The 25,601-nt window shown below is 32.7% G+C and overlaps 4 protein-coding genes across 8 annotated transcripts; 1 reads left to right on the forward strand and 3 right to left on the reverse strand.

Annotated features, from left to right (window-relative positions):
* Positions 1-481: 481 nt before the first annotated feature.
* LOC105201645 (calcineurin subunit B type 2) lies at positions 482-2,945 on the reverse strand. Its single transcript, XM_011169740.3, has 5 exons — positions 2,761-2,945; positions 2,543-2,582; positions 2,065-2,276; positions 1,788-1,997; positions 482-1,676 (listed from the first exon to the last, which is right to left on the reverse strand). Exons 1-5 carry the CDS (start codon positions 2,761-2,763, stop codon positions 1,629-1,631), a joined length of 513 nt encoding a protein of 170 aa, XP_011168042.1. The 5' UTR covers positions 2,764-2,945; the 3' UTR covers positions 482-1,628.
* Positions 2,946-4,560: 1,615 nt separating this feature from the next.
* Positions 4,561-6,521, reverse strand: LOC105201646 (enkurin). The gene is made up of 3 exons (XM_011169741.3): positions 6,264-6,521; positions 5,712-5,864; positions 4,561-5,621 (listed from the first exon to the last, which is right to left on the reverse strand). Exons 1-3 carry the CDS (start codon positions 6,453-6,455, stop codon positions 5,424-5,426), a joined length of 543 nt encoding a protein of 180 aa, XP_011168043.1. The 5' UTR covers positions 6,456-6,521; the 3' UTR covers positions 4,561-5,423.
* Positions 6,522-8,371: 1,850 nt separating this feature from the next.
* On the forward strand, positions 8,372-15,670 carry LOC105201647 (myeloid leukemia factor). 4 transcript variants are annotated; one of them, XM_011169744.1, is made up of 7 exons: positions 8,372-8,601; positions 9,410-9,578; positions 10,452-10,743; positions 10,838-10,988; positions 11,977-12,072; positions 14,108-14,167; positions 15,173-15,670. In XM_011169744.1, exons 1-6 carry the CDS (start codon positions 8,549-8,551, stop codon positions 14,124-14,126), a joined length of 780 nt encoding a protein of 259 aa, XP_011168046.1. In that variant the 5' UTR covers positions 8,372-8,548; the 3' UTR covers positions 14,127-14,167; positions 15,173-15,670. The 4 variants fall into 4 exon arrangements, with proteins under 4 accessions (XP_011168046.1, XP_025992339.1, XP_011168044.1 ...); XM_026136554.2 differs by having other exon boundaries at positions 14,108-14,171; positions 15,173-15,274; XM_011169742.1 differs by lacking the exon at positions 14,108-14,167.
* A 328-nt stretch (positions 15,671-15,998) lies between these two features.
* Positions 15,999-20,598, reverse strand: LOC105201683. Of its 2 annotated transcripts, none has more exons than XM_011169800.2 (5): positions 20,441-20,598; positions 18,151-18,484; positions 17,884-18,073; positions 17,157-17,711; positions 15,999-17,064 (listed from the first exon to the last, which is right to left on the reverse strand). In XM_011169800.2, exons 4-5 carry the CDS (start codon positions 17,598-17,600, stop codon positions 16,885-16,887), a joined length of 624 nt encoding a protein of 207 aa, XP_011168102.2. In that variant the 5' UTR covers positions 17,601-17,711; positions 17,884-18,073; positions 18,151-18,484; positions 20,441-20,598; the 3' UTR covers positions 15,999-16,884. The 2 variants fall into 2 exon arrangements, with proteins under 2 accessions (XP_011168102.2, XP_039307342.1); XM_039451408.1 differs by lacking the exon at positions 20,441-20,598 and adding an exon at positions 19,453-20,414.
* Between the last annotated feature and the right edge of the window lie 5,003 nt (positions 20,599-25,601).

The raw sequence follows: 25,601 nt of genomic DNA on the forward strand, positions 1-25,601 counted from the left end.
ATTCATATTTTCATGATAAAATTTTTGCATATGAAAATTATTTGCATGTTTTCAAAAATTAGGGCCTCAATAACGTTGCGACAACGATGCCAACTTTTGTCCAATTCACTTTGGATATTTCCAGATTCGCTCCAACTTAAATTCAACATGAAAACGCAGACTGTTTGGTCACGCAATCGTTGTAGCCTGTGTTGCAATATCGACATCGATTTCCATTAATTTAACTCATGTTAACTCATTAAACTAAAGCGCAATAAGAAAAGGGTAAAAAAATATCTATAAAAAAGAAATTAGCTAATCTGCACCTTTTGCGCAAAAAGAATACTGACTATACAGCATGCACGTACACAGAATACAGATCATTGTGTAAAAAAACATGTAAATTTGTTTAAATGCAAACAAAAATTTAAATTATAAATCATTAAGAATATATTCTGTATTCTGTGTATTCATCGAAAATGAAACATGAAGTCTACTTATAGTAGATTAATCTTAATATATTTCACAATTTTAAACTTTAATTAGACATGATAAGACCATGTAACATGTAAGTATACATAGAAACAATTAACAATGATAAAACAAACTTATTTGCATTGTAAATATCTTAATGTATCTGGTAATGATAAATTATGTTTCTGACTGATCGTGTATGTAATAAATAAATATCTAAATAAATAAATAAATCGTACATTCGAAAATTGTAAATTGACAATCCAATGTCGATATACAGTTTATACACGCAAGTCTTATACACGCAAAGGCTAACCCAAGCACAGACTCTCTTAGCTTAATAATTAATAATTCCATATAACTTCGCAAAATCTGCCTCGCTGTATCTTCCGAATGCACAATTCGTGATTGTTTATTATAAACATAATACATCTTAATAGTTGGCTTATCTAGATATTGATAACTGTTCTAAAATATTAATATATTAATATTAGATATTAATATATTAAGATATTAGTCTAAAAGTAAATGTCCTTAAGAATTCGCTCTACCGAATGATACCTTTAACGATATTAAACATCATTAAAGATAAATGTTAACAATTATTTTTCAAACAATGACAGAAATATGATAGGTTTTACGGCATGGTGATCGTATCGATAACGCGAGATTTGATTTACTTTCGTGCTTTTCCACTGAGAATCAGTAAAAGGAATGAAGTGCATCTATGTCCGAAATTTTTGTTTTGAACAGGCGTTTGAGAAGACTAAATCTTTCCCGCAAAAATTTTCGAAGAAAATCTTGGAAACCATGCAATATTAAACTTAAGATGTCAATTAAAGGTTGTTAAGATCATTGACGATCTTTATTTTTAATGGAACACGCAAGGTATAATTTGATTTGTTCCATATCTTTAATGACATCAGAATGACAGTATCACGTTGATCTAACGTTCGCGTATCACGCTGTTACTAGTCTGGCGTATCATGAAAATTTTCCATTTGGATAGACTTGTAATGATCAAAGGCTTAAGAACAATAATCGTGAGTTCACTCTAAACGGATTTCTGTTAGAACTATCCCATAAATCTGTTGTTAATAGATTATTAATTTATAGATTTCAATTATAACATACCACGTTTTGTAAATTAAGAGTTTTTCACAAACTTTGATCACTTAAACGTCAACTACCATTTTCTTATGAATATCTGTATTGCCAACAACCTGAAACAATCATAGAAAGCATGTAATGCGTTGATCATGTTGTATGAGAAAAGAGAAAGGAGTAGGAGAGGGGAAGAGAGAGGAAGAGAGAGATATAAATGCACTGCTTACAGAACAAAATTCTTCAAAACTAATCCTGCCATCCTCGTCTTTATCAGCAAACAGTATTGTTTTATCGACAATTTGCTGCAATTGTGTATCCTTCAAGTTATTGCCTACCATCATTTTTAGCACTTGATAAAGCTCTCCATTGCTTATATAACCGTCGTTATCCATATCATAAATTCTAAATGCAAATCGTAATTTGCTTTCCTTATCACCCTGTGAATTAACATTATGAGTAATTTATGTATAAAAACAATAAAATTTCTGTGAAAAAAAGGGTTACCTTAACGCTGAATTGAGATACCCCATGAATAAACTCCTTGAAATCTACCTCTCCATTGCCATCAGCGTCAAATATGTCGATAACACGCTGTACCAATGGGTTCTGTTGCAGCTCAGGCAGGGACATAAACTCATCGATGCTGAGGGCCCCACTATTATCCAAGTCTAGCTTCCGAAATCTTTTTCCCAATCTTCTGATTTCATCTACATCGACTGAAGAATAAACATTCACATATGAAGTATCACATTGAAGTCATGCAAATTTAAAGATTTTTAATTGTCAATGCTGTGAAATTCCTAATGATATCATGAATTATAAGTATATAACATATTTCCCCTGAGGATGCAATGCAATGCAATGCAATGCAAGATATCTCTAAGGTAGTTGTTGCCTATCTTGTTTTTATTATCCGAGGAAAACAGATCAGGTTATTTTGAGGTAACTTGTAGCAAAAGTCAAGGTATCCTCGCCAACTTACAGTTCGAACAGAGTTCCATAGGCAGCGAACTTTCGTTACCCTGCAAGATAAACGGTTTTTAGGATATATTAGTTCGTGTGGGGGGTTCGTATATCTCAAAAATAAATCGCTCCGAACGATTATTTTCGCAGGGCTGTCAGGCGCGAGAAGGCGAGGTAGGGTTGCGAACGCGGAGGGAATCATGCCGATTTGCGTATCCATACAGTGCGCTCGATTACCATTTTGAACTAGCTTCGCGAATCAGTCGCAAAACGTCTTCGGGAACAACAATATTTTCCAGTGAGCAGCAGGCTTAGCGGAGCTGGAACACAGTTGCCGTAAAGGGGGGCTGCAACATCGTATCGACGTTTTGCCTGTTTTTCCCTTGCTAGTCCGTTATCGTCCGTTGCGAACAGGCGTTGTGATTGGCCCCGTTTCAATCGCTATAGTCGGCCGCGAGGTCGCGTCTCTACGTAAACATCTTGTCCATGGTAGGGTCGAGGGGTCGCGGGTGGACCAACGGAGAGCGATCGATGCTGATTGCTGACTGCCGCCTGTTGCCGCCAATGTTGAAAGTGTTGCGGTAGGCAAGGGTTCACTGAGGGTGCAGTCCCATGGAGCGTATCAGGCGTATCGCGGATTGCGCGTATCGAAAATCTGACCAATCGCGAACGTTCCGCTGCTTTCGGTACGTGAACGTTTTGTTCCTACGGTCCCATGAAGGGGAATTTGCGTAAGCGTATTAAGCGGATGCTCAATCACGAAACGAATTTTGTTATTTCTCTCATCCAAACAGTCTTGTGATTGGTGAACCGCTGATCCGCTTACGCGAATTCCGCTTCATGGGACCGTAGGAACAAAAGCAGACGGAAGAATAGTAGAATATTCACAGTATATATAAAGTGAATTTTATTTAATTTATTAATTTATTTAGTATAAGTAAATAAAACATTTGACTTTTAACAGGTGCAGAATGAAATCGAAAACAATATTGCTTTCAATTGCTTTATTAATAAAACGTTTAAAACGAATAAATTACGATGTTTTTACCAGGCATGAAATACATCGTAAAATTATTAATCTTTATGCGCTTTATTATTAAGCATTAAAAAACGAGAGAAAAATTGCGAATAAAGGAAAACGGAAATATTGGGTCAGACCAATATTTGTAATTTGCAATTTGTAATTTGCAATTCATAATACAATATTTATATCCGTATTTATATTAAACTGAAATAATCAGTGTAGACTAATCAAAAATATGCTTCGTCAAATTCTAAACTAACCTTAAAATATTATAATTAATAAGTATTACAAAAATAATATTTTAAAATGCTATATGCTACTCACAGGACTTATATTTCCTTTGTTCATAATTGTTTTAATTGTATCAATTACAAGAAACTGCTATTTTTCTTTATGTTAACCTCAATCCGCTCTGATCCGCTCGATTGAATACGCTAAAGAATAACTTCGGCGGAACGGCAGCGAACCAAGAACAGCGGAAGCAGCGGAACGTTCGCGATTGGTCAGATTTTGGATACGCGCAATCCGCGATACGCCTGATACGCTCCATGGGACTGCACCCTGAGTTCATTCTTGGTCACTCTCGCACGAAGAGATGATGAGAGAATAAGGCCGGTATTCGTGGTCGATTTTTATTTCAAGACCATCTGAAATAATGTCTTAAGATACTAATACAACTCTCTGATTGGTTGTGATCATTTTAAGATGATACTTAAAACAGTCTTAAATATAAAAATCGACTATGAATACCGGCCTAAGTGAAGTAAAAACCGGACTGCATTAAACTGCATATTTTAATTGATTAAAATAATAAACCATTGTCAATACATCAGAAATACGTTTGTATATTTAACGTTTATTGCATAAAGTACTTATACAATATAACTTCGTTATACAACTAACGGTGTAAGTCACATGGATTTTTGTAAACAGATTTATAAAACAGAAATTAAGAAAATATTTGAATTAAAAAAATCAGACTTTTGAAACGGGTAAATCTAGACACCAAAGAATTTATTTAGTAATATTATTTATAAGTATTATATAAAGATACATTTTACAACAGTATAAATTAATTCGATGCCTTTAAATTTACTCGATTTATTAATTTTTAAATTTCAATATTTTCTTGCCTTATATTATTATATTAAAATTTCATTGAGTCTTCAAGACTGAACTTTGTGCTCATTGCTTATTATACTGTATGAAATAAAGATATGCATTTTATCTTTTTACAATATATCGCAAAATTCTCAAAAAAAATCTGATTAATTCGAAAACATTGCCAATAAAGATAAAAAAAGATACAATAAAAATCTGAGGGTTATTTTTTTGTTCACGCATAAAAAACGGTTCTTTTATTGCACTACATTAACTTTTTACGTATTTTTATATATCACATACAATTCATAAGCATTTCAAGAGTTTAAATATTTTAGTAAAATTTTTTTTCAGAATTTTTCAATGAATTGAAACACTTTTCAAAATATTAATAAAAGAGTCTACATCTTCTTTTTTAGAATTTTTCATAAATATGTAAATTCTGAAATCTAAGATTTTTAAAATTTCTTATTCTATAATTCCTAAATTGCTTTAAACTTTTCTAAATTTTATAAGATTTAGTTAAAAATTATAATAAAAGAAATTTTAAATATTTCAAAATTTATATACGTATATGAAGAATTCTTCATATATAAAGTAGATTTTCTCAGTTAAAGTGTTCCAATGAAAGAATTTAATTTAAAGTTGTAAAATTATGCAAAAATTCTGATATTTACATAAAAATTATATAAAAATTCTGAAAAATTGTATAACAAATTTTGAGAAAATTTTTCATCAAGGTTACTATCATTATTAGATTTTAATACGTCGTGCGTTACAACGCGTCAACATTGTGCGTTGTGTCATTATAAACGTATATGTGCGGATGCTGCTCGATAATCGCTATGTCTTTCTCGAGCTGTTGCAACTCGCGTTCCATTCTCGCCTTCTTTTGCGCCTTCGGTAACGTGTCCGCGAGAAACGGTAACCCCTGGAATTGTTTCATCGCTTCCTTCCACTTTTGCTTCATACCCTGTTTCCGGAAGCAACATACTTACTATCACTTCTGTCTAGATGATGGTCCAAATTAAACGAGAGCATTACGATCTAATTAGTTACCTACATCTAATAGTATCTTACGCTCCTCCTTGTCAATGTATCGACACGTCGACACTTTTGGTATTTTATCTCCATTAAGTTGTTCAGCTATATTTGTTTCTACCCTCACATCGGCTGTTGCGCTAACCGCGATGAATCTCGGTATTTTTCCATAATTCTAAAGAATATTACTGATTAAAATTGATATATAATAAGTTAAAGTTACTTGTTTTACAAGTTAACTAATTACCACTTATTTATAAATTATAAATATTAATTATAAATTATTTATTTATATATATATAAATAAATAATATTTATAATTATAAATTATATAATAAACAATAATAAATTATATTTATTATATAAATAATTATATAGGTGATTTACATAATAATTATTATAAGAATAGTGATATTATTCTGAAATATTATATATTACGTAAATTATTTATTTATATAAATACATGTAAATGCAACTCGTGAAATATCGATAAAAATAAAAAAAACAATTGTCTAACTAATATAAAAGCTCGGTTAAAAATAATCAGTTTTCTCCCGTATAGGTGTACTCGTACTTTCTTATGAACATAAACCGGAAGTAATCCGCTCTTCTTTAAATCATACGTATCGCCATGCCGAGTGTCGACGGACCGCTGTTTGGGCTCTATCGGATAAGAACGTTTCACACAAAGGATATTCTGTTTAACGAAATTTATTTCCCGTGTGTCGACCAATTTTTCCAAAGGATCCGCCATTTTGCCGATCATCCTCGCGCGTATATGTGGGCGACTTCGACCAAACTCTAATTAATTTATGTATATACACACAAGGACAGAAATGCCCAGGCATCTAAATTTGCACGAGTTCAAGGCCGGTATTCATAGTCAATTCTTATTTCAAGGTCGTATATAGCGTTTTCGACTGCAGTGGGTTTTAACCCAAGTTTGTCGCCATTTGCTGGAATCGTCCAATTAGAACGGACGATTGTCGAAAACGCTATAAGATGCTAATACGGCTTTCTGATTGATTAATGATATCTTATGACTTATATGCTTAAGACGATCTTAAATATAAGAATCGACTATTGGCCGGTATTCATAATCGTCTTAAGTAATATCTTATGATGCTAATACGGCTCTCTGATTGGTTGATGGCATTTTAAGATGATACTTAAGACGATCTTAAATATAAGAATCGACTATGAATACCGGCCTAATTGAAAAAAATACGTCAACCGGATATAGGCCGGTATTCATAGTCAATTTTTATTTCAAGATTGTCTTAAGTAACGTCTTAAGATGCTAATATGGTTCTCTGATTGGTTGATGGCATCTTAAGGTGATACTTAAGACGATCTTAAATATAAGAATCGGCTATGAATACCGGCCAATAGATTGAAAATTATACGTCAATCGGACATACAATAAGGGTTGGTTTATAATAGCCGTTACCGTAAGAAATTCACCAATCATAGTCGATTATTTTTTTATATATCGACTATGATTGGTCCAATTTCTTAAACCCGTATCAGACTACGCATTGAAAATTGAAGATTGAAGATTAAAGATTGAGCTTTGGCCAATCAAAATAAAAGGAGTTAAAATTTCCTTGTTTTGATTGGTCAAATTTCAATCTTTAATCTTCAATCTTAATCTTCAATGCGTAGTCTGATACGGGCTTTACGGTTACGGCTATTATAAACCAACTTTAAAGAAAATACGTCAACCTGAATTTAAATAGACGGGATCTGATAGCGCACGGTGCGAGCCCACCAACCAATCATCTTGACTTATCTAACCCAATCAACGAAAAAACTCTAGGAATCAGCCGCTATGCGTAGTGATATGCTATCGGTTCTGTGTGCTATCGGGATCCGCCCAATCAAGAGGCTTGTTTTCTATTCCTGCACTAGACTGCATTGAAATGTTCCTTCTTGCTTTCACTAACTTTCAAATATATATCTATTTCATTTTAAGTGCACACTAATTCAGGGAGTTCAGGAACAAAAAACAAACGGTAAATCTGAAAGATTTAAGGCCACTTGCACCAACGCTGATTAACTTAATCGCTGATTAGTCTATCGTAATTGACCAATTGTATTTGTCGTTAAGTAAAAACGACAAATGCGATTGGTCAATTCCTATAGACTAATCAGCGATTAAGTTAATCGGCGTTGGTGAAAGTGGCCCTTAGGTTGCGTTCCGATATACATTGCCAGTACTGAAAATTTATAAGCCGGTATTCATAGTCGATTCTTATTTCAAGATTGTCTTAAGTAACGTCTTAAGATGCTAATACGACTCTCTGATTGGTTGATGGCATCTTAAGATGATACTTAAGATGATCTTAAATATAAGAATCGACTATGAATACCGGCCATAGTTTACGTTACGTATACCATAGATTTTCAGTGCTGGCAGTGAATTTCTCTAAAGGAATATTTCAACATGTTTTGATATTCTTCTAGATCATCCAATCAGACTTTCAGATTTAGAAGAATACACCAATAACAGCGCTCGCTCACTCAACCATTGAGTCTGCTGAACGCAGCCATTGAACGCCAATCCTGTCCAATATCGCGTTCATAAAGATACTCCATGTTGTCACGATCACATCTGTATTTGCGTATGTATGCATGCATACGTTGTGTTCATTATTACACGCCATTACGCAGTACCACCACTAGCATCTTGTCATTGTGTTACGCGGATCAGTTCTAGAAAGTTCCACGAGAGCGTAATAGGCGCTTGCGATTACCTGGCCGTTTTCGTGTGTGACGCGTAGTGTTGAAAATCTACTTTCTATCGATCGTATAGGTAAATTTTTCGCATCTTCGAACATCCTAAAGCATCCCGCAAAAATGTCGTTGTTTGGATCGTTCATGGGCGATGATGATATCTTCAACATCTTTGGGTAAGTTCCACCGTGATTCCGCACAGCATGTATACATGCTACTCCGGGGGTCGCAGCACTATTTGAAGAGCAATGGCTCGTAATGGATCTGTCAGATGCATCGCTAACATCTATCACTGTTACTTCAAAATTCAATTTTTCTTATCTGCATCAAAAGAATAATTTAGATTTTGTTGAAAATGCAAGATTAAGTTATTTCTTAATGGGTAATTCCTGACCGTTCAACATATAGAAGCAATATGTGCATATAAAAGTTGCATATATATAGCATCTTTTTTATTTTATAAAGTATTTTATGTACAATCTAGCCTATTTCTTACGAGTGTTCTTTTTAACTCAGCTTCTTGTATAGTTCACCTTTCTTTTTTTTACATTAGAGAGAAAAAGAGAAAACTTGAATTGTTCGAGTTCAGTTAAAAGATCTCTTGTGAATATAAGTTTTTTTTATAAATTTGAAAGAAAAGAAAACAATAATTATTTTAAATTATTATTATATTATTTTTTTAATGTGATTCATAGATAAACCACATTTTTAATAATAAAGAAATTAATATTGAAAATATGTTTAATGCGAATGATATATTAAATTAAATATCACATTAATAATTAAATGCTTTTTAACTTTTGTAAGTATATAAATTAATTTGTATCAATTAAAAGAGGTTTCTATAGCAATCAATCTGTGTTGTGTCACTTGTTATCTTTTGTATTTTGTCTTTAACATGTCTTTAAAAAATGTAAATTATTATATGTAAACTTGAAAATCTAAAAATGAGAATGTATGAATTTCGGATTTATTTATCAATAGATCATCCATGCATAATACTATGAGGCAAATGAACACCATGATGAACTCCATGTTCACTGATCCGTTTGATATGATGAGACCAAATGCTCTTATGCCTCATTATGGTAGAGGACTTCACAATGATATGCCAGTTTCCCTGTTTGATCCTCATTTTGGCAGATTTGATTTTGTAAGTATAATTAAAAATAAGTTGTATGTTATTTATAATAATGATAATCATTAATAGTTTTTCATGTAAATGATATTATATTTAATTTTAATATGCAGAGTGTTTAAAAAAAGCATTTATCATTTATATGGTAGATAGTACATACCTAAGTAAAAAATAATTATAAGTGGAAAACTCAATCATTTCTTAGATATAAATGAGTTTGTATGTTAACTCTCAACTACAATGTGTGGGGTACAAATGTATCCCACAATTAGACACAATTACATAAATATTTTTTGCATGGCACAAGATTACTATTGTTTTCAAACAAAAATATCTTAAAGTTAATAATGAAAATTGGAAGAATATATTTTTTTATTTAGAGCCCTACAAATTATTTTTTGTTTTTTTTAAATGTATAATTAATGATTATTTTTAGGTTTAGAATATGTAATTATTACATTATACTAAAAAGAAACACAAATGTTAAATTTCTTCTCAGTTAAAATTCTTATCAAATTTACAAAACTATCTTGCAGGTGTAGTTGTGGCTATGTTTGATCAGTGTAGTTAAAAATTAATATCGCAACTATCCTGCGATGACATCTATGTGATATATGCCATAAAAAAGAGACTAAATCTTGTTAAATTTTTATCTCAATGTTTACAGAAAATGTTCCACATGTTCTTCATATATATTTAGCATCTTCTTACAGAGTTGCAAAATTCTAAGTTTTTGTTTAAATTATGTTTGACCTTGGAAAATAATATTTGATCAATGTTTAATTTTTTATTTAATATGATGTGTGCTATCTGTTAAAACCAAAATTTTTCTACTTTTTTAAATACTTTATTACAAACATATATTTACAAATTATATTTAATGTATAGAACAACATGACAAGTAATGGAAACATGGGTCATTCATTCATGAGCCAATCTGTGATGACCATGTCTAGTGGTCCCGATGGTCGGCCACAAGTTTATCAGGAAACCATGTCTACAAGAACGGCACCTGGTGGCATAAAGGAAACTAAACAGACAGTAAGCGATTCTCGTACTGGAACCAGGAAAATGGCTATTGGTCATCATATTGGTGAAAGAGCACATATCCTTGAAAGAGAGCGAAATTTGCATAATGGCGATGAAGAAGAACGACAGGAATTTATTAATCTTGATGAAGGTAATCTTTTTGTAGCCTTAAAAATTTAATTATTGGCATAAAAAAAGAATTTTTATTTTTTTATTAATATAAATTGTTTTTATCTTTATTATAGAAGAAGCAGAGAGTTTCAATCGCGAATGGGAAACACGTACTCGTCGTGTTCCTGCTGCAATTGATGGTGCAAGGTCAGGTGCAAGTAACGTGAGAGTTAATCCGGAACGAAGGCAATTAGCTTTACCATCTACCACAGATATACCAGCAAGGTCAGTACCTTAGAACAGAGTAGCTAAAATGTATATCACTCAATAAGAAAAATTTTGTTGAAGGTAGGAATATACAAATATTAATATTTTACTGCATTAGTAAATTATAAAATTGTACAATACATTTTAATTATATGTATCAATAGTTTTATTCATATTTATACTTTTATCTGTAATTTAATATTATACATGGCATGTGCATGTTTTATTATTACAATCCAAAAAGAAGATTAATATATAACAAAATATTTTATAAATATTTATATCATATTTATATATATTTATCAAGTTCAATTCGAGTGCAAATATTGAATATTTTGTGAAACATCTTAATAAATGTTTTACATGTTATTTAATATTAAATTTTGTGGTAATATTATTTTGTTAATAAAATTAATAACTGTAACAGTTCATAAAAAGCATTGATAAATTTTATATTTGCATAGCAGATATAAGAACTGGAGACACGCCAGAAAATAATAAATGGAATATGGGATTTCATCATGTGTGGCTGCATGTTTCATATATATATATATATATATATATATTCTATAATTTTTAATTTTTCTTCCTGTATGCTGCTTTGAAATAAATATATGCATGTTGCTTTTCAATATATGCTGTTATAAGAGCATGTATATTTATATATTACATATATTTTTATAATTTTAATTTTTATGTATACACTTTGCTATTATATAATAAGGTACTTTTAAAAGTTGTAGAAATTAATTTAAAAAATGAAGAAAAATGAAATTATATTTAAATAAATTCAGTTTATATATTTATTTATACATAATTCTCTTCTATTATGAAAAGTAAAAGAATTTATTAGGCAATTGCTTATATGTTAATAATTTAGATTTACTCTTATATATTGCATTATTTCATTCTTGTTATTTCATTCTTTACATTGTTACTTGTTTTTCTCATGTAATAATTTTCTTGTTTCTTTTATTTATATTGGTATTGTCCTGTGCTTTTGTAGTCGACATTCTAATAGAAGTACAAGATTCAGGGTACCTTCCTCTAGACGTGCTATAAGGTCCTTAAATCATTTAAAAAGTACATCTCCTTCTTCAAGGTAAGTTTAGTTTTCTGTCAAACTTTCTGCATTAATTCTCTGCACTGTAAATTTAAACTCAAAACTTGTAAAAGAATATACTTGAAAAAATATAAATCAAGATTTTTGTCATTTTATGATAAATGCATAAAATGAATATAAATAAATCAGATCATTGTATTTCATAATTTAACTTTATCACAGCAATAAAGCTATTTCATATGTACATACATTTCACAAGAAAGAAAAATGCATCATAATGCTTAGATTATTACAATGCTTATATATTAGATGCATACATAGATCAGTAAATTGAAGCAATAGTGTTCTAATAAATACATTTTGCTATCATTATATTAATAAGTGATCTCTTTTATAATCAGGTTTTACATTAATGTAATATATGTATATCATAAAAACATGAGAACTTTAAGATATTTTTTAAGATTATCATTATTCTTGTACTCCACTATTATCTGACATAATTTTTAATTCGATATTTACAATGCAAATCTATGCTTATTTAATGTCACTATTTTTTATCAAAATTTGTTTCTGGCACGTTTTATTTAAACAGTATTAATATTACGAGGGCAATTTGAAAACTACGCCACAGCCGCGCCGGGAGGATTCCGTTAGCGCACGATGCGATAATACACATCCAAATCTCAAGTCATTGGCTAGAAATTTTCTAGTGTACCATTCGTCAGAAAATTTTTAAATTAGCTAATCAGTAATATAGGGATATCGAGTATTACTCAGTTGAATTTGTTCTGTTAAAATTTGTCGTAAAAGTTTAAACGAATGATGAATGATTCATGATGAATTGGATAACGTTGAACATCATGCTGTAATTAAGTTTTTTTCTTTTGGTTGGAAAGACTTAACACAAATAGTATTTTTAAAGAGATGAAAAATTGGGTGATAGTGCACGATAGTGTATTGTGTGTTAATATGCAACAATAAAGAAATGGGCGGTCAAATTTAAACGTGGCCGTGCTTAGCTTACAAGGTAATCTGCATTGTGGATGTCTAAAAATTGCAACGACAGAAGAAATTGTCAACAAAGTGTGATATTGTTTTACGGGACCGATCATTGAAAGCGAAATAGCGAAGAAGTGAACATTTCAGATGTGAACGAGTATAATATATCTTAACTAAATTAAATATGAAAGTTTTCAACGAGATGGATGCCGCGTTTATTAACTGTGGATCAAAAGCGCATTAAAATACAAATTTTTCAAGACTATTTGGATCGCTTTAAGAGGAATGACTTTATCCAGTGATTTGTGACTACAGATGAAACATGGATTTACTATTACACTTCAGAATCGAAGCAACAGTCAAGGCAATGGAAACATAGTGATCGTCCATCACTGAAAAAGGCAAAATTAGCTTTATCCGCTGTAAAAGTTATGGCTTTAATTTTCTGGGATGCTAAAAGGATACTATTGAGTGATTACATTCAGAAAGGCCAAATGGTTACCAGAGAGTACTAATCTTTTAGCTCGACTAGACCAAACAATTTGCGAAAAAAGATTAGGTTTATTAAAAAAAGCTTTATGTTGCATTAAAACATCCCCATACAATTGTTGTGTCTATAAAAAAACTCGCTGAATTGAAGTACGACTTGTTTCCTCATTTTGCATATTCTTCAAATTTTTTCCCTTTAGTCCCATTTGTTTCCAATTGAAAAAGTTTCTTAATGGTCGGCAATTTGTGTCAAGTGATGAATTGATAGCTCCAGTAAGCAGTTATTTTGAAGAACTTCAAGAAAACTTCAAGAAATAGATCCATGATAAGATTTAAAAGCACTGGAACCCCACTGAATGAAGTGTATTAAAACTGAGAACTATATTGAAAAATAAAAATAATTGAAAACCTAGAGTTGTATGCTGTTATTGTTATGTTGCGATGTTTTCAAATTGCTCTTTTATTATTAATGTTGTAATCTTATTCATATTTAAATTATAATGTGCTATATGGAACCTGTGATTCATAAACAGCAACTCTGTTAAGATTGCTACAGAATATACGTCTTGTGTGTGTATTGCAGGTCCAGCCGCAAATATTAATAAATTAAAAGCATAGTATACACCAGTGACGCTTATGCAACGTAAGTACGTTGCGCTTTATTCTATTATTTCTTTTTATTTCTTTTAATTCAATTTTCAGTACTAATTTGTGTAATTACGAACACTTGTGTTTAATATGTTTCGGCTAGTAATACAATATATTTAATTTCGATGTTATCTATCTCGATATTAGGTATAGAGGTGTATATTGTACAGTTGGAAAAGTACAGAATAAAAGTAATTTTAATTGATGTAATTCTATTAGAATGTAACAGAAAGAAATGTTATATACTTTTTTTACGTTTAAATTATATAGAATGATTCTAATTGAATGACGATATCTGTGTATAATATTGATTCTAGTTGATATTAATATATTAAATAGCATAGTAACTATGTATTAAGGTATTAGATTCTTATGTGTCAGTTACAATTTAATAATATTGATGTAATTTATTATTACTAAATATTTTTAAGTTTCGATAAATTATTGTAACAAACATATCTTCATTAAATCCAATTGTAGATATGCATTTTTAACGTTGCTGTTCTATTTGCGTCTATTTGATCTAAATTGCATTTTATTTTCTTATATTATTTTATTAAAAATTTTTTCCTCTAGCATTTAATGAGATTTTGTTTATTAATGTCTCTTTTATGAAATTTTTTTATTTATATATTTATAGCACTTTTTTTATCTTATGTATACATGTGTGTATATATATATATATTTTTTTTTAAACCATAAATTAATAATATGATCATATAGAACAGCAGGATTACATACGTTAACTTTACTTGCACGCGTGCGTACGCATTCTTTTCCGAAAAATGCAATTTTGCAAAATAAGCTATAGCAATTTCACACTATTGCAGCATAAGAGCATGACTCGCTTATCTTGCATTCTTTTTTCTTGTTTTTTCTCGCTTTAACAATACAATTTAGTAGTAATATCACATAAAATATTCATGTGCTTTAACTCTTTAAATTCATCGCTTTTCAATTTTATTGTATTGTATAAAAACTTATTGATTTATGTTTCCAGCTACAAATCTCCAGAACCCGCAGCAGCGTCTTCGAGAACCGAAACATTACCGACATCATCGCTGTCTACGCCAGGATCACGAAAACGCGAACATAAGCCGGATAGACAAGTTAGTAATAAGCGTCACGCTGTTCCCGCTAGTGACAACTAGAATCTCAAACTACTCTATCCGTAACATACTTTACTCTATCCCTATTACGCGAAACCTCATATAACGAGGCTTATCTTGAACAGACTAGAAATCTATTTTCTTTCATAATCGTTCATAAATGTTCTAAGAAAATTGTACGATTATTTTTTCTAAAAATTGTTATCTCACACTTCGCTCACAAGAAGTATTATTATTTTAATACAACTATTTAAACCGAGTGTACGGTAAAGCTCAGTAATGTTCTTTCTTTTCTTTTGTACATGAATAATTTATTCAAATATTATATCTGTAGATTAATCTCAGTTATATATGTTGAAATTATTAAAGAAATAAACTTTTAAAATATATCTCGGACTTTTTTCATTAATTAAAGGCTCTGGCAATTTTTCATGTTACTTTCATATCTATTCTGTCTTTTAAAATATCGTATATTCATTATTATATAATCAAAGATGTCACATTCACTGATGGTTGATCAGTTTCTATTAATCTCATTACTATATAATTAAAATATATTTAAAAATGTAAAAGAAACATAAATAAATTCTTGTTTTAAATGTATTTTAAACTTTATTTTATTTAATCAATTTTCCATGTAGATTCGCGTATCGATAAAAGGTATTCATTATTTTAAAGCATATTTATTGAAAGGTGAGGTATTAATAATACAATATCTTATGCGTCAAAAAATTTATTCAAACAAAATCAAATTTAGTGTTTACAATTGAAAGATATACGTATTAGTCTAAGAAAGAAACAACGTGTAGCGCGAGTGCGCGCACGTGACATAATAAAAACATCCCTTGTACCAATAATTTTAGTGCAGTCTTTTCTACACGTAAATAGTAATCTATTAACTGCATTAGTACCAATATTGTTCAATGAAAATATTACCACACCGATCTATTATATCACCATAAAACCCAAAAACCTACATATCCAAGACTAAAGTATAAAGCAAAATAATATTTAAAAACTTTTTAGTTATAAGAATGAAATGATTAAGGCTTCGTCTTGCGCATTCTAGATAAAAAGCGAATATATAAAATCAAACAAAATCGTATGTACTTTAGATTATGCTATTCGATCGCATCTGTTAATGTTTTCATTGAATTGCATACGCAAAATAATAGAGTCGTCAAAAACATCTTACGAATCTTATTAAAAGAACGCTTTCTCATAAGAGCTGAATCATGCATTTTTAATAACTCATCTTTAAGATCAATGATTAGTACTTTTATACAAAGAATATTAACGACATATTTTTATGCAGAAATATTAATGTACTTCTGCAGTTTACAATGATTTCAATTTATCTCATCATTCTATGTACAAAAGTTTTAAGATGATCGAAAAGCGAAGAGTTTGCAAAATTGCAAGATTCATCTTGTATATCTGCAAATATACGAATATTATAAAAAAGCGTAATTATAATAAATAAAAGAAAAAACAAGCTACGAGAGATAATGAAAGAAAAAGAACGTAAGAGGAAAGCGGGCAAAAGAAGTAACAAAACGTGGTATTGTGTTGACGCTCCATTGGTTGGAGTGACTTCTGTTTGTTAATTATCCTCCGCTAAGGTGTTGATTCTTGTGTTGATGGCCAACAGCTGTGTCACAAATGAAGAGTCACTCATGACAGTGGCTAAAGTGGAGAGGATATTTTCCAGGATCTCTTGCGAAACATTGAGTTGTCGAGCACATTCCGCTATCATCTCCATTTCCTCGGTATCAGGACTTATCTAAAACAAACATTTCTATTGTAAATCTCAAGATGTCCTCAAAGTTATTTCTGATTAATTTCCAGACTAATAAATCTCAAAGAGATTTATACCTTACGCGAACCATAGAACTTATTGAATGCCATCTTGACTCGCTTCTTCCCGTTACCAGTCTGATAGAAAATTGTGAAGGTATGCGTATTGTTCTTATCTACTACAACGGGGAAATATATGCCGGCGGTGACGTGACCCTTAGTATCTCTGGCAAGGAGACTTCTCTGATTATAAACCAAGTTTCTACGTTCTGTAACGTCAATGGCAGTTAAATATGGCCTTGCCACATAAATGAGGGCGACTTGCGTCCTCTCCAAGGCACCAGGACGAGTTTTTCTCTCATGCCATTCAACATAATCGGGATCGTCGGCACACAGACAGTAGTTGTACTCTTTCTTACAGGTTGGCTCGTCGGATTGCGTGAACCAGCCCGTGTGAGGGTATAACTTATCGGCCATCACAGTGATAACGCGCGCTACGTGGTAACCGGGATCGAGCAGCATGACGCCGCGACGTCCGCCAATCTCGATTTTCAGGCACACTAGTACATGCTCCTTCTCGCCGCTATCCGCCGCTGGTGGACCGCCAACATAGCCGGCGATGTCACCAATTGTCTGCAATAGAACATTGATTATTTATCTCATAAATATTATTAACAACTTGGATACTTGGATCGTTTCAACTATTTATTGACAGGATTGTCTTCCCAAAAGCTATTTAAAAAACATACACATAGCTACATATAAACATTGTTTTGAAACAAGGACATCGATATTTTGAATTTACCTCTTCACAAGATACTAAGTAGAGGCCACTTGCTATTCCTGGGAATCGCTTATTCAATCCTGTTAATCGATGCAATAATTCAAATCCAAGACCGACGCAAGTATGGTGTTTGTGTGTTATCAGTGGCTGATATTTCCGGTAGAATCGATCCAGCGCACTTTCTCCACTTGCAGTGTAGTCCTTGTAGAACCTGAACAATCGCGCAATGTTATTTACATTACAAAGTACGTCGCCAGGAATAATGATAAAATGAATTGCATTACGTACCTGAGGAAATTACCAATAGTGTCATAGCGATGCTCACGCAATAAGCGTTGCGTTTCAAGTTCAACGCTGCCTGCTAATTCCTCATACTGTTCGACCGTGGAGACGGTCAGGGCTGGTGACTCGTAATGGGCCCAGACCGGCAGGGGTAGCGGAACACCCCTGATCCAGGGCCCGCGTGCCTGCCCCTGTGGCTGGCACCATATTTCTGCCGTCTCGAGTCAACTCGGCCATTCGCTGCCCCAGCGGCCAACCGTTGGCACAAAGCCATGCTCGTCCCTGCAGCTGCTTATTGGCTCTACAGGGCTCTCTCCGTGTTTTATACTCTTCTCTCGCTCTGCGTTCAAACGTACAAAACATTTTAATTTCTAGTCAAGTTGAAAAAAGAAGTATTTTCCGCTAAAAGGTCGCGATTCTCGAACGAGTTGTTTTTCGACAAATCATGATGTATTCCCAGACAAAGTGTAAAATCAGTAAAACGTATCTTACATCTTGATTTTGAACTTTATGTGGCGTGGGACTGTTTCGTTTTAATTACACACGTTTTTTACGCCCAAAACGAAATGGCAAGAACTCTCAAGAATCCTGGTGAAAAGTTTTCTCATAACTCTTATATGGATTGGAACAATTTTTAGACATACTCAGATATTCAAAAAGTCTACATCTTCTCGTAGAATTTTTCACACATGTAAATTCTGAAATATTACGAGATTCCTTATGCCATAATTTCTAAACGGTAATTCTAACTTTTTAAAATTTTATAACATTTTATAAGAAATTATAGAACAGAAATCTTAGAAATCTTATTTCATAATTGACATATGTGAAACATTCTGAGAAAAGACATAGTAATACTTTCTGAGAAAGATATAGTAAATACTTTCTTAGTATTTGTAAAGAATTTTAAAGTGCATAAAAAATCGGAGAAAGTTATAAAATAATACAAAAATTTTGGAAAATTTTGTATGAAAAATTCCAAGAAAAATTTTCACCAGGGAAGCTATTGGAGAAGGGAACAAAATATAGAAAATTCAACAACGCGTCTTATAGCCAACATATTCGATCTGCTGGTTCGAACCGACTGCGAGTCGATTGTCTGTTTCAGACTCGGAGTTAGGTCGAGACGGCAAATAGAGTACGTTATTAAAAAGAGACAAGATTGCAAAGCTATCAGATGCATCGTAGAGACGATCTCTCGTTTTAGGCCACAGTACTCCGAACGTGACGCAACGACGCAGCGCTCTTTTTCCTTCCCGCTGTCGCGCGCGGGGAAAAAAACGCTCGCGCGGACGTTGCCGCGATTACCGTAAGTCCACTGCTATTTGAGCACACGAATCAGCACGGTGCCATAAGACAATATCTGCGAGATGAGTCCGGAGAGGCGGATCGGATTTGTCATCGGCTCGGTATCCAACATGGCTGGTATGTATACGCTCTGTGTGTACGCTTAGAGGACGCGCGTGGCGAATCAATACACGACCAAATGGATACGTAGCGCGTGCCACGTGTCTGCTCGTGGCGACCTTCGCTGCGACAAGGGGATCCGCGATCCGCTGGCTGCTCGCTCGCGCGAGTCCCGCTCTCGTCGTCGTTCCGCTGCTCGGTGGCTCGGATCTCTCGACTCGAGCGGCGAGGAGATAGAGAGGAGGGAAGGAGAGGAGAGCGAACACCCGTTACGTCGTATCCAGGGAATAACCGACCGAATCGCGCGCGAGGGCCGATCTCGCAAAAGGGGACCGGGACGGCCGAGAGCGAAACGGAAACGCGAGGGGACGTCGGAATTCAAGCGGAATTACTCTCCCTTCTGAGGGGGGATCTTTGGGAAGGGCGAACGTCAAAGAGAGAGTTACTCGAGCCGCGCGGGGACAATCGTCGCGTCTCCTCGCTTATTTACACTCGTCGCCACGCGGCGGCCGACCTAGCTCCGCTTCGTTTTCGCGCCGCTCCGTTTACTCGCCGTCGTTAGTCGTTATCCGCGCGGCGCGGCGGCGGAAACGAGCGAGAGTCATCGATGACTCTCGCGAGGGGGAGACACAATGACTCCCCCGCTCGCGGGTCGGGGGCAATAGGGCGTGTGTGTGAGAATCCCCGCAGGCGGAAAGGAAGGGAAGCGCGTTTCCGTAACGGAAAGAAAGAGACGGAAAGAGAGGATTGCGTTCCTCTTTCATGAAATTTTTCTCGAAGAGAGGCAAGAAAGAAAAGAGAGGAGCGCGGATAAAACGCAACGCTGAATACTCGATCTCGAGCCGTCTTCGTCCGACGTCGCGAACGCGCGACGCTTCGTCGCACTTACCCATGCAGCGAGCGCACCAAACAAATAAAAACTTTCCCTTCGCGCGAGCTTTGTTCGGAAACTCACGTGTCCGAACTCCCAAGTAGAACTGAGTGGTGGGACGCGAGCGTAAGGTTATATATGTTCAGCTAGCCCCCTGCTCCGTCCCTCCTGTGTGTCGTGTACGCTCTTTCGTCGTGTCCTCTCCCCTTTACCGCCCCTCTCGTCCTGCTTGTGCGCGTTTCTCCACGTGATCGCAATATACCGTCATTCTTGATCGAAGTTCTCTAATACAGCGGCATCGCGAGGATGCAATTATTTCGCGTCGCGATAACGCGCTCAAGGCCTTTCGTTTCTTTCTTCTCGTCTTTCTTTCCTTCTCCTTTTTTTTTTATTTTGCCCATATCTTCCCTAACAGCACATGCTGGAATAAATATTGTGATTTCGTGCAAATATACGTACGATATATCATGATATTGCACGAATCTTTGTACGATATCTAAAATATCTAGAATATTTATACAATATCTTGTGCTATTAGGATTGTCTTTACTTGCAAATGATTTGAAGAGTAATTGTTCTTGTTTTTTTTTTAATGTTACAATTCGTACACCCTTTTAAAAAAAATGAAATGACAACTGTCGATGAGTCATGTTCTGGAAAAAAATAAAATGAACAGTTAGCAAAAGCAAAAAGAATAACATTAAGTCAAAAGTGTCTTAAAAGGAGCGAAAAAGAAAAAAAGAAAACGGAGCGGATTTTAACGGAGTTACACATCATTGGTTCAAATGTGCGTCACCTAATCGGCTTGATGATTGATGCCTAATGTGATTGATGACGCAAACTTTAGCTAGCGGCTTTAAATTCCATTTGAAAGTTTGAAATAATAGGTTTGTTTTCCTCGCTACCCTGGATTGTACTAGAACTTTTCTTCTCGCTTTTGCTAAATTTTAAACATGTACCTATTTCACTTCAAGTACAGAAAGAGTATTTCTGTACTTGAGCTAGTTCAATTATAAAAAACAGATCTCAATTTAAAGAGATAAATGAGAAAAAATAAATTTAAAAAGCATTATATATTTAATTTAAATCAGAATTATTTTTCTGTTTAATTGCGTACTCGATCGCTGGTCTCACATCGAGACAACGATACGTTGAATGTGAAGGTGTCGGTCACACCGATCAGCTGATGCTTCGTAAAATTTGTATATTCTCGAATAACCGTAATTAACGCACGAATTAAATAGTGTGCAAGATCGGAAATTAATGTACTAAAAATAATCATATGAAACTTGTTTTACGTTAAATTTGAAATTTTTCTGCTGACAAAACTTGTTCTCGATAGGTTTGGCTGACCGGCACAAATATATTTATCCTTGAAAATTGTTTTCTTTCTTTGTTTTTGTCGAACAAAGAAAGTAACTGTTGTCTTTCTGACACACTTAACATTCATCGTGGCAGCAGTTTCGTCATGAGTGATAAAAGTCACGTCATTTGACGTTTAGATTAAAGGCGAAACATTTATAATTTATTATTTGACTTTGTAAATTAATAGATAATAATAATTGCGACGCACATAAAAGAAAATAAGATTTTTAAATAATTTATACGTAATTATTATATACGTAATAATTTATATCCATTTTTTACACTTAAAAAAAACTAAAATTTTTGTAGTACTTTTGTGAAAAACTTTATAAAATTTATTATAATAAAATTCTAATAAAATCGAGTTTGTTAGGAATTTATATATGAAACACGTTGTTTAAAGTTAATCAAGGATGGCGAAAGATTAAAGGTCGTTTACTCAGAAATACTATATGTATATTATATTGATTATCTAACATGTCTTTTTAAATAACTTTAAATATTTTTAAATGTCTTTAAATGCCTTTAGAAAGCATTTAAATACCATCTAAATGTTTTCATATTTTTTTAAATACCTATCCCTTAATTGTTCTTAAATGTCTTTAAATTCCTTTAATTAAATTCCTTTAGTCATAAATAACTTTAAATACACCTAAATGCATTTAAATATTTTTGATTGTCTTTAAATGTCTTCGTATTTATAAATGTTTTTGAATAACTTTAAATACCTTTAAATGGCTATTTGTGCGTATATTTTTTACCTATTTTTCTATAGTTTTAAAAGCTGTGAAAAAAACCTTTTTTTCCATTTTTTTGCAAATTTTCTCTGTAAATTTTTTAAAAATTTTATTGAAAAACTTTGTAGCTAAATTTTTCCAATAAATTTTGCTTTTTTAGGGAAAAAAATTGAGAAAATCCACGAAAAAATTGAAAAGCTCCTGTTTTTTTGAGTTTTTAAAATTATATATTTTTCTATTTTTTTTTTTAATTAATTTTTTCTGGTACTTTATAAACTGTTTTGTGAGAAACTATAAAATTTATAATAAAATTGTATATTAACGAAAAATGATAACAAATTACTTTTCAAAATTAGTGATTAATAGCGATAACCAATTACTTTTTTGATTTGGTAACGAATAACGGTAACGAATTATCTTTAAAGTACCTTTCCCAATCTTATTAGAGAAAGTACGTAGGCGTATTCGTGCGTTCGTTCGCCATTCATGCAACCACCCACGCGTAATAGGTGTGTATCTGTGTTACGCACATACATATTCACGCTACTATCAACTAAAAGGCATGTCTCGACTGTTTCGTCATGGAAAATACTTGTCATGGGGACGCTATTTGAATGATTAGAATTTATGGTGATCGAGGTTGGTCACGCGCAAATGCGATTGGTCGGTGGACCGTCGCGCCTCCCAAAATTCTCATCAGCTGTTTGCGTCGCGTGAACGTGCGCCCGCGGTGAACGTTCGATGCTGCCGCTGACGTCACAATATCAACGGTAACGACCGCTTCCATGAAATACGGGGGAGAGTCGTCCGTGAAGCGACATAAAATACCATCGAGCAGATAACGCCGTTTCTAGCTACATGTGTAGATCGAATGAAAATTCGTGGAACTTGTATGATTCGCGAGGGAGATCCGCATAAAAATATATCTGCGTGAAATGAACCGTTGATTCGATGCTAAACCCTATATTTTGTCATTTGTTACATGTATTGTTTTTAGGGTTGGGTAGTAACTAATTAAAAGGCTAAAAATTAATAATTTTTAATTCAACTTGGTTAATTTTAGATGATTTAATTTTTAACTTTAATTAATTACTTTCGAAATACATAAATTTTATGTCATTTAATTTTTTTACTAAATTAAACATTTATTTAAGAAAAAATAAATGCCCTCATAAAATTTTTTTCTTATTAATTGTTTCATATAAACTTTATTTACAAATAAAATATTAAATTTGTTTGAGCATTTATATTATAATTGTTTTGAGTTATCTAACTTTAAAAACTTTCTAGAATTTTTAATTTTATATGAAAAATGCTTTTCAAAATTAACTTTTTATTTAAAATTGGTCTTCGATATTTTTCCTTGTAATAATCTTACACATATCTTATCTGTATATTTTCTACACATTACGAAATATGAGATGCAATTTTAAAGGGAGGGCGTATTGTGTCTGTTAGGCAGATAGCATCGAAGAAGAAGAACGTGAGAGAATTACTTTAGCCCACATCAATGCGATAGTCGGCCGATATTACTGCACTGAATGTCTTGAACGCTATTTGTCTCCCAGTAGAATTTAAATTAATTTAATGTTAAAGTAACTTTTAACCTGTTTTTTTGTTTATTTAACTCTCAACGTAACTAAATTAATTTCATAAGCCGTTAACTTTAAAAAACAAAACTTTTAATTTAATTTAAAAAATATATTAACTTATCCAGCTTTGATTGTTTTTGCAAATAATTAATCAATGCATTCAAGAAATAAATTATATTATTTCATTTATATTATTATTTATTATTGTTTTATTTATTTATATGTTACTCATGTTTACTTTTTGTTGTTGATTTCAATTGATCTTCGCGGGAAAATCGCGAATCGAACAACCGTCTCGTTCGACTTCGATCCGCTCCATCGCGATTTTTCAGCGGCTATTTCAAACGGCCTTGAACGTCAGAACGTCACGCGATTACGCGGCTTCGATTAGCACGGCGCGCTATCGTCGGCGGGGAAATTTCTTACAGGCGGTCTCTTCACGGAAATTGCCAAAACGATGAGTCGTTACAAACATCGCTCTCTACGTACTCTCGTCGCGTTGCGCAAGCTTTCGCGCGAATAACTTTTACCTTTGCGCCGTGACGTCTGGCGTCGAGCAAAGCACGAACGCAAATCGCCAGTCTGTTGCCAAATTTCGAACACGTGGATAATGAACATAATTTTTATTTTGCATTTATTTTGCCGATATATCTGTTTCTTTAAATCGAGATTTTATTAGTAATACAATTAATCAGCAGCTTTCTTATTAATGGAATTATTTATTATTATTGGTAAACTGCGAAATGAATTTCAGTATAAACCGCAATAAGCACATTGTGCAAATATTAGAGATTAATGATATCATAAATTTACAAAAATTTCGTATAGTAATTGCGCTAACAATAAGATGATACGTCATGTTGCCGTAGTTTTGTCGTAATAAAATTTCTAAAAATAATACTCTTATCAAGTTTCACTCTCATTTGTCATTTAGACAAGTCCAAATGTGAAATACAAATAGTTTATAATTATTTTGAAAATTGTTTGATTCTTTGTCAAAAATTTGGTCATGAATATGTGTAATATTTAATGTTGCAATATTTCCACGTATAATTTAGAAAAAAAGAAATGCATTTTTGTAAGCATATATATGTTTTATATTTTTAATTAGATTTCTAAATGTTTTACACATAATATAGGTGAAATATTTTTGCTCGGGGAATCTTGTAAATGTTTGTAAATTCACCCAGAAAATTAGATAGGCAAAAAATTGTTGTTTTTTTTCTATGTATATGAAATGTGGAACCAAAATATTGAATTTGTTGATGTATCTAAGATGTTTTAAATGGTTTTCGATGCGCAATGAAAATTGACAATATATTATTGAATAAAGTTTTTACTTTGTATGAAAAAATCGCCTTTACATTTATATAGAAAAAAAGACATGATTTTTTTGCTAATTCAATATTATTGAGCATTAAGATTTATTTTCGACCAGTATAGTCATTCTCGTTTTTAAATGTGTAAAATATTTTTCTCAAATAC

Source organism: Solenopsis invicta, chromosome 7, assembly GCF_016802725.1.
Source record: "Solenopsis invicta isolate M01_SB chromosome 7, UNIL_Sinv_3.0, whole genome shotgun sequence".
Lineage (NCBI taxonomy): Eukaryota > Metazoa > Arthropoda > Insecta > Hymenoptera > Formicidae > Solenopsis > Solenopsis invicta.

Excerpts from the sequence above, each read along its gene's own strand:
- LOC105201645 (XM_011169740.3), bottom strand. Across the intron at positions 2,277-2,542 it reads TATGGAACTCTGTTCGAACT|TCGATGTAGATGAAATCAGA; the intron begins GTAAGTTGGCGA and ends TTTATTCTTCAG. Across the intron at positions 1,998-2,064 it reads TATCTCAATTCAGCGTTAAG|GGTGATAAGGAAAGCAAATT; the intron begins GTAACCCTTTTT and ends GTTAATTCACAG.
- LOC105201646 (XM_011169741.3), bottom strand. The coding sequence starts at position 6,455 with ATGATCGGCAAAATGGCGGATCCTTTGGAAAAATTGGTCGACACACGG. Across the intron at positions 5,865-6,263 it reads CGGTTTATGTTCATAAGAAA|AATTATGGAAAAATACCGAG; the intron begins GTACGAGTACAC and ends AATATTCTTTAG. Across the intron at positions 5,622-5,711 it reads AGCGTAAGATACTATTAGAT|GGTATGAAGCAAAAGTGGAA; the intron begins GTAGGTAACTAA and ends TTCCGGAAACAG.
- LOC105201647 (XM_011169742.1), top strand. The coding sequence starts at position 8,549 with ATGTCGTTGTTTGGATCGTTCATGGGCGATGATGATATCTTCAACATC. Across the intron at positions 9,579-10,451 it reads ATTTTGGCAGATTTGATTTT|AACAACATGACAAGTAATGG; the intron begins GTAAGTATAATT and ends TTTAATGTATAG. Across the intron at positions 10,744-10,837 it reads ATTTATTAATCTTGATGAAG|AAGAAGCAGAGAGTTTCAAT; the intron begins GTAATCTTTTTG and ends TCTTTATTATAG.
- LOC105201683 (XM_011169800.2), bottom strand. The coding sequence starts at position 17,600 with ATGCTGCTCGATCCCGGTTACCACGTAGCGCGCGTTATCACTGTGATG. Across the intron at positions 17,065-17,156 it reads AGTTCTATGGTTCGCGTAAG|ATAAGTCCTGATACCGAGGA; the intron begins GTATAAATCTCT and ends TGTTTGTTTTAG.